At 38.8% G+C, this 8,584-nt stretch overlaps 1 protein-coding gene across 5 annotated transcripts; it reads right to left on the bottom strand.

Moving 5' to 3' along the window:
• Positions 1–1,670: 1,670 nt before the first annotated feature.
• On the bottom strand, positions 1,671–7,768 carry il20ra (interleukin 20 receptor, alpha). Of its 5 annotated transcripts, none has more exons than XM_080491237.1 (9): positions 7,455–7,718; positions 6,375–6,498; positions 5,859–6,067; positions 5,548–5,723; positions 5,331–5,475; positions 4,752–4,888; positions 3,646–4,462; positions 3,349–3,458; positions 1,671–2,622 (listed from the first exon to the last, which is right to left on the bottom strand). In XM_080491237.1, the coding sequence occupies exons 1-9, from the start codon at positions 7,501–7,503 to the stop codon at positions 2,599–2,601; spliced, it is 1,791 nt and encodes a 596-aa protein (XP_080347363.1). In that variant the 5' UTR covers positions 7,504–7,718; the 3' UTR covers positions 1,671–2,598. The 5 variants fall into 5 exon arrangements, with proteins under 5 accessions (XP_080347363.1, XP_080347364.1, XP_080347362.1 ...); XM_080491238.1 differs by having other exon boundaries at positions 1,673–1,958; XM_080491236.1 differs by having other exon boundaries at positions 1,673–1,958; positions 3,349–4,462; positions 7,455–7,738.
• Positions 7,769–8,584: the final 816 nt, after the last annotated feature.

Here is an 8,584-nt window from a genome sequence, read left to right as displayed (position 1 = left end):
CCTCAAAACATGTTACTTATCTGAAAAGAAGAAAAAATATCTAAATAGATGCTGTATATAGTCAAATCTAACCTTGCAATAATGATGTTTCATAGCTACAATTTAGATATAATTCATTACAATTTCTTTGCTGTTGTGGCAAAGCATTTTTTCCCTTTTTTTAATGGATTTTTATTGTTTTAGTGATTTTATGCATCTTGGCTATTTTAGCCATGATGTCTAATGAAAGATTGTTCCCGAAATTAGAAAAAAAAATGGGTAATATGGCAAAACCCAGTAGAAAACAAGATGTTTAAAAATTGTTAAAATAGATAAAAACTGATTAAAAAGTAAAACTTCTAAAATGGCCAAAAGAGGTCAAATTGATTATCTGGCTAAGACTCCTAAAATGTACTAAAGACTGTCAGTGTTTAGTCTGTGACTATGAAAAACTTTTGGTGTAGGCCCAGCATTAGATGGACATAAAAAATATAACATTTCCAAAACAGCACAAATGGCTTACATATCTAAATAATGTAAAATGGATTAGAACGCCTGAAGTAGCAAAACCTAACTAAAGCATTTAAAAAAGTTGAAATAGAAAAAATTATTAAAAGCTAAAACAGCTAAATAAAAACTGTTCAAATGAGGGGGAAAGAAATGAAAACAAAAAATTGTAAAAATGGCTAAAGTAACTATAATGTGAAATGCTAAAACACTTTAACACTGTCCAAGTTTCACAATTAAAGTTTTGAAACTTCTTCGATGCAACTGAAGAGACCGTTTCTGTATGTCAAGCAAAATTATTTATATAACTTTATGAGCTTCGTTGTCCTCATTTATTTAAGGGAAAGTTGTAAAAAAACAGCTCTTTTGGTCATAAAAGTCACATCTATTAATGCAGGAAATTCTTTCACCTCGACTGGGAGTACCATTAGCTGGAAGAAGTTGTTGGTTGACATAGATGTTTCAGCTTCTGTGTTATCCATACTGCCACTGTGACTGCATGTGCAATAAGAAGGATGTATATTGATGGATTTTACACTTTGTATTGTAAATCTTCAAGTAGTAAAATTGAACATTTTCTATCTCTGTTTGGTTGTTTTTTGTCACCTTTGATCTAAAGACACTCGGCTCTTTCGTTTTTCATGGTGGCAAGCCATAAAGAATAATAATTTACTCTGTTTATTACTACAATGCCTACTATGGAGCGTTTGTATTAGCAGATTATTACCAATATCATAGTGTAAAGCAGAGATTGTCGATCATCTTGACACGACTGAAACGGATCAAATCTGACTCGAGACTTGTATTTTGAATCACTGTACTTTTGAACTCTTGTAGCTGATCAGTTTATTCAATAGGACTCTAGATCAGTACTATTTGGTACAACTTCTACATTATACAGTATACTGTATGCTATTTTATCTTTTTCAAAGGATTAAAACTTGTTACTGAGACTTAATCTAGTCAAATGGCATTTTCAATTTGACCAGTAGGTGTCTCTGTCAGCTTTCTAACTGAATCCTGTGACGTATACTGGTGTTTAATACAGAACAAATATTGTTATAGCAGAAACAATTAATTTGACCATGCTAGTATTTTATGAATGTACATGGCCGAAGCACAAACCTTGAGTAAGAAAACAGGGTTGTTGGTGAAACAATTAGTGAGTCTTAATTCAATAACATGTCAGAGACAACAACTTCTTTATTACATACACTTTAATCTTTAAAAAAAACAAACAAAAAAAAAACATTTGTGAAAATATAAATAAAAGACAAAACTACACAAAAACAAGAATAGTATAAGATATTTCCCAAAGTTAAACTTCGTCTATCACATGAAGCTTATCATTACATCGTCTGAGATGTTTATTGACTCGCAGACTAATGTTGCTAAAGCTTCCTTGAGCAGTTCACTTTCGGTTCAGGTACTTCTTGTAAAAGTTGGTTTTGTCACTGAGGTGAGTCACGACACTTCATGAAGCCGGGGCAGCGAAATGAGACATGGAAAGAGGAAGACAATTGACACAATGCTTCATCATTATGTCATTAAATTTGTTTTCGGCAACATTCTTCTGGGAGATGTATTTACTGTCCTTTAATAAACCCCGACAGCTTGTAAATTACAGTCTATATATTCATATCAGAACATCTGAAAAAGCACAAATGAACTCCACGTAGATGCTAAAGCAGGTAATCATGCAAAGGATGCTTGCAAGCCTATTAGACATTTCATTAATATGAATATTAGTCGAAGGCAGCATATGTAAAGTGCTATGTGAGTATTTTGTCTTAATTGTGTCTAAAAATCAGAGGTAGTCTCCTCAATCATCTCATCATTGATCTGTAGAAAAGATTCTTGTACAACAGCAAATAAAACCTAAACTGCACTAAAAAAAAATTGTTAAATCTCTTCAATACATTTTTTCTTTGTTATAGAAATGCTTCTTATGAATTAAGCTTATAACATTGGGAAGTTTATTCCCCTTTAAATGGTGTAACATTTGTACGGGACTAGCATTTGTGGGGTGTCAGGAAAAAAAAAAAAGTGTGTGGTTTGCACCCATTAAACATTTACCAAATCTTCTCTACCAACAGCAGCTTCTCTTTCCGGTTATGTTGTGCTGGCAATCGGCAACTAGAGGTAACCAATGAGAAGCAATGGATAATCTGTCATGGGTGTAACACACAGTCCTCATTCCACAAATGCATGTCCCATACAAATGTTTAAAAGGAAAATAATGGCACCCAATCTGGTGGAGTAAGATTATTAGAACAAAGAAATCTATCAAACACAGTTGTCCTTACTTTATTTTACATATAATTGAGAATCCTTTCATGATGATTTAGTCTAACACACCGCCAACACAAATACATGGCCCTCTTATTGTAGGTAGACTGCTTTAAACAACAACCGTGACTCATGACTCTTCATTGGTGCACCGTCAGAGAATAACAACGTATATTCACAGCCATGGAGAAACTACACAAAAAAAACTAAATCCACCTGGCTTCCTTCATTAGTTCTTTTGTACTACTATTGTGACTATTATGACTATTACGTAACTCGAGTGAAACACCGGTTCAGTAATGATTCCTTAGATTCCTACAGCATTACCAATAGTTTTTCAGTTATACCACAATGCATTTATTAAAAGATATATTCAATGTGAAAAGTGCTGGTCATAATGAGACAAAAGTGGCAACATTCACATTTAAAATGACCGTTATAGCAATAAGTACTCATAAAACATTGACAATCAGATACCGTTTACATTTTAAACCAATTAATTATGAAGCGTTGTTTCAGCATTTAGTTTTTGTAATAACTCTGTATGTATGCTGATAAACGTGATCTACTCACCCGTGGAGAATTGTAATTTCCATTTGCTAAATACTTCATCCACCTCCCAACATGTTGCTCCACCTCGTTCCAACTCTCTCTGTGCCTCCTCCTTTTCCTCGGATCCTTGTCTGACAAACACATTTTCCAACCTCAGTTCGCCCTTCATCACGTATGTGTCCTCCTCATCCTCTCCCCCGATGCAGCTATTATTTCCTTGATCTGACACCCTGAAAACATCCACTCTTTCCTCCTGGCTGAACGCTGGCAGCACCAGTTTCCCAATTTCAGGATCATAATCAACACAAACCCTGTTACCTTCTTCTTCGTCTCCATAATCATCTTCCTCCGTTTCCTGGGTGGCACCTGCCAGGAAGGCATAGTCATCTTGTAAGTGGTCAGAATGGGAAGGGGGGGAGGTGCTCATGTTCTGGATATTCTGGGATGCATACGCCGAAAGGAGAGGTATATTTTCTGGTTCATGCCATTCATCTTCATCTTTGTTTGAAAATAAACCTGGAAGCTGCTGCTGCTCCTCCTCCTCCTCCTCCTCTTCTTCCTCTCTGCTGACTTGACCTGTTGACCCCTGAACAGCGAGTGATGGCACTTGAGTTTGTGCAAGTAAAGTTGAATTTGTCTGTGCACTTGCGCTTACACGATCACAAGTGTTTATCTCTGTTTGTGCGTCTACCGGCACGTGCGTCTTTCTGCATGTCTGCAACAAGTTCTGCATTCCATAAGATTTCTGCAGAGGAGCAGAAACTCCAGTGTCGTGACCACCAACTCTCGGACAGCTCCTCGGGCCGCTGCTTCCAGCTGCGTGTGTCCCAGCATTTCCTTCATCGAGCCTCCTTTCTCCTTCGTCATCTTCTTCTTCAATAATTTTAGGAGCCACACCGACAAATCCATAGGCGATAGACAGATCATCCCAGTCTTCTTCTGGATGAGCTCCCAGGCTCTGTGGGGAATAAGCGGGAGGGGGACCTGCAGTATGTTGCTGTCCCCTGGAGCGCTCGGGGTCTGATACGGTGCTGATGGGGTCCGACAGGGGCTCATTTCTGATGATGCTGACAATGATATGGCTGGGATTCTCAGGAGGGAATGTCACCGGGACTGGGCGGAAATACGGTGAGTTCTGGAGGTTGAATGGAGGAAAATGAGGAGTTAAGGACAGACAGCAAACTTTTGAAATAATAAGTGATGTAATGTATACTAGGTATACTTTACATTAATTACAATAGAATAACCACAAATGAGGAGTAACTTCTCTTTAACATGGTGGCATGTCCCCCCCCCCCCCCCCCCCCCCCCCCCAGTATATCACTAAACATCTGAAATAAGTCTACTGTTGCATGGCCAATATCTTAAAGGCATACACTATTGCCTTAATAGCCAGTTTTTCTTTGTGTGTTCATTTGTGTTACCAGAATATATGGCCTCTTCTGTCCTTTGCCTGTCAGGTATTGATGGAGAAGGTAGCCAGCCACCACAACCATACCCAAGCACAAGCCTGGAACAACAATGGCCACAACCACTGTTCGCAGTTGCTCAATCAGAGGGTCTGGGGAGAGAAAGATGTAAAGAGTCTATAAGATGCTGAAGTAGTATGAAGCAAAGGAGACACAGGTCTTAGACCATTAACAATGTATCCGTCTATAACCAAGAGATGAAAGTAGAAACCTTGAATTTTCCTCAAACGACATGTTTACATCTTATTGACCACTATAGCACAAACTACAGCATATGTTGTCTTTAGATATATATCCCACATGACACCTTTTTAAAAGTTGTAGCATAAGCAGTAAAAACCCCAAACAAAAACCCGAAATCAGTTTCATTGAAACTGCATCATTTCCAGGTGTGCGCACACTCAATAGATCTCAAGAACAGATGAAATAAACATCTGCGTATCTTTACTTTCTGTTCCATGTTCAGTCACATTCCTTTCTACCCGTTGAACAGGAATACACTGTTGCTCTGCAGGGCAGCAATGTGGTTTGTACCTTGAGGCGTGATTATGCAGTGCCATGCTGAGGGCTGGCACTGGATCGGCAAGGAGAGGAACCGTGACTGAGCAGAAAAGCAGTATTGCGTGTTGTAGTCCAGCAGCCGGTGTTTGTGTGGACTGGCCACCACGGGAACATGGTGCTGTGGACATGCACAGATCAGTTCCTGATCGCAACATAAAATAAGATTGCTGGCACATGTACAGTTACTCACCACCTGGTTGCGGTAGGTATTGTTGATCCAGAGGCTATAAGTCATTTGTGGGTAGATTGCTGCCAATGAGAGCATGGAGGAGTTGTTTTTTGACGGATACCTCATTGGACCCCTCAGAGTGATGATGGCACTGTTGTTTTCTATTTCCACCGAAACTAGTGGAGGTCCGAAACTAGCTGAATGGAGAGAAAAAAAAAATGTTTTGGTGGATTTAGATGAGTGAAACAGTCTGCATGACTGCAAGGCTTTCTTTGTGTGCCCTTAAGCACCGATGTCTCAAACGTTAGAGGCAGAGTGTCACTTTAACTTACTGTCCACCTTTGGGTCAAACCTCCTCCGCGTCAAAGCCCATTTGGATGACGCACCCGTGGCTACAGCCCGAACCCTGGCATGGTACCCCTGCTCCTCATCCTCCGTCTCCCTGCTCAGATCACACCAGGTCCGCACTATTTCCTTACACTTCTGCACGGCCCTCCAGTTCACCCGTCTTCCTTTATTGCCCTCAATGCTGTCCCCATAGCTGAGGAAAACACGGCACACAGATTAATGTTTTAAATGCTCAGAATCTTGATAAAAGCAGAGGGACTTAACCTGTAACACACACCCCATCCAACATTTATAGTGAGAACCTTGTATATCGTTTCCAAGATCCGGTGACTGTTGTTGTTCAGCTTTGTCTAACTCTCTTTTCTTTGGGAGTTTTTTCCAATAAATTCCTTTGAGACTTTATTGTCGTTTGCCATAAATCAGACCCTGTTCTCGTGGCTACAGCAGTGTCTGTATTTCTGACTGTTTTGAAATCAATAAACTCCTAAATCTTTACTTACATTGCATATTCCACAGTAAAGAGTGTGTCATCAGAGGTGTTAATTCCAGGGAGCCAGTGTAGGACGTTCCTTAGATTCACAGAGGAGAAGCTGACATTGAGGGGCCTGGGAGGGGAGGTGGAAACTTGAGGGGGAAAGAGAAGATTGCAAATGTCAAAGGTGACTTTATTGGTACAGGTAGGTAGAGTTTTGTGCAGCGGGAGAGGGCATCTGGCAGTACATAGAGACACATTAAAAACGCAGGACAGTAAAAAAAAAAAAGTAGGGACACAGACATAGATAGGTTAAAAAGTGAATATAAAATTAATAAATAAACGCAACCACTAAAAATGCCACTATAAAGACTTGTTGAAAATATGATAAAGGGACAATAAATAGATAAAAATCAGGTCGAAGTTGATTACATAACAACAGTAAAGTGCATTTAAGATAAATTTAGAAAAGAAATGGCAGCAGGAACAAAGCTGCTCCTATAGTGACTAGTCTTAGGTTTTGGGGCTTTGAATCTCCGTCTGTCCAGATGGCAGTGGCTGGAACTCTCTGGCCAAGGGATGGGAGTCATCGCCACGTTTTTTCTAGTTCAATAACACTCACTCAGACTGACCCTTATTCTGTGTTTAATACCAATAAAAACATCAAATCACCGATAGTGCACACTGAAGGGTGTCATTTCACTGGTTTTCAACACGTGACAATACACTATCCCTGGATGAGTATCGACCAAAATAATTACTTTAACTCACGCCTCTCATGAATAATCTTCATGGCATTCACACACCCAAACATTGCATGCAAAAAAAATCTGTTTGTTTGTCATATAGAAATGACAGAGTGTTTAATCTGGGTAAACCTCATAAATCCAGCTGGTCAAAAAGGGGTAGAAGAGCATTAGACGAGACGTGTCTCAGTTTTATTAGAATCAGTCTGATATTCCAATGTTTATTTATTAAATTTTTTTTTGCTGTTAAGGATTAAATACTGAAATCAAATAAGTGTTCGCAGATTGGGGGGGGGGGGGGGGGGGGGGGGTCCTATAGAGAAAATGTGTCGTACTGCAATGTGAAGGTAAATCGCTCTTACCTGAGAAGCGCAGACCACCACAGATGAGCAGAATAAATACAGTCCACATCTTTCAGAGATTTCATGTTTTCACAAGGAGCGGGAACAAAAGTTGGCCCTGCGCCGGTTTTCCAGCTCGTGAGTCCGTCCGGGGCGCACGGAGCGTCCAGTCGCTCAAACAGCCGCGACTACATTAAAAAAAAAAAAACACATGTTCCAGTAAAAGACGGGCTCTGCTGTGGACGTGAGAACTGCTGGTATTCGAAGAACAGCCAAATTCTAACTATTTACAGTTGAAGTGATACACATACCTTCGCGGCGCCGCCGGTTTCCGCGTTTGAGGAAGGAATGCGATCTCACCTGTTTGTTACACCTGTGCGTCAGGTGTAACAAACAGGTGGGGGAAAGGAGGGAGAAAGGTTACATAATGAATCATTACATGATAGATTTATTTTTTTATTTTTTTAGAAATTTACTCTTGGCAGGTTCCACTCGGAATGATCTGGATAAAATCCCACCTCCAAGGAACTATGATAAACTGCAGCGAGATATACAGTCAAAAAAAAGATTTCCAGTCATTTCCACACTCACTAAAATAATTTGCTGAGTTAATGTAATTCAATCATGTCACACAATTCCATATATTCATATTAAGTAGCTTGAATCCCATTTATTCATATTATCTGAACAACATATATTAGAATGAACCATTTAACAAGAAACTAGATATGCTCATGTTCAAACATCAAACATATTTCTGATATGTAAACTGAAAAACTGCATGGTTGATCTTTTTGAGTGTAGAGGACATCAAAGAACACACACACACACACACACACACACACACACACACACACACACACACACACACACACACACACACACACACACATATATATATATATATATATATATATATATATATACATATATATATATATATAATATATCAAATATCACTTTTATTTGTTTGGTTTATGTCCGTTTACATCAGGATAACTTAATGTAAATTTTACAAAAAATAAATAAATAAATCAAAAAACAAATATGTATACACTTTTTGTGGGGAATTGGAAATAACTATAAAAGACAGATTTGTTTTAGTTTCGATCATGCGCTTTTTCTTTTTTTTTTTACAGTTGCTGTATTTT

The sequence above is a fragment of the Lipophrys pholis genome (genome assembly GCF_963383615.2).
Source record: "Lipophrys pholis genome assembly, chromosome: 21".
NCBI lineage: Eukaryota > Metazoa > Chordata > Actinopteri > Blenniiformes > Blenniidae > Lipophrys > Lipophrys pholis.
The sequence above is the reverse complement of the archived record's forward strand: the minus strand, read 5'-3'. Positions and strand labels throughout refer to the sequence as shown.

What these genes read in the sequence shown, in the direction of transcription:
- il20ra (XM_080491234.1), bottom strand. Translation starts at nt 7,503, where the DNA reads ATGTGGACTGTATTTATTCTGCTCATCTGTGGTGGTCTGCGCTTCTCA. An exon ending in CTGCATAATCACGCCTCAAG is followed by an intron (nt 4,889 to 5,330) that starts GTACAAACCACA and finishes TTCTCTCCCCAG; the next exon opens with ACCCTCTGATTGAGCAACTG. An exon ending in GAAATTACAATTCTCCACGG is followed by an intron (nt 2,623 to 3,348) that starts GTGAGTAGATCA and finishes GGTTACCTCTAG; the next exon opens with TTGCCGATTGCCAGCACAAC.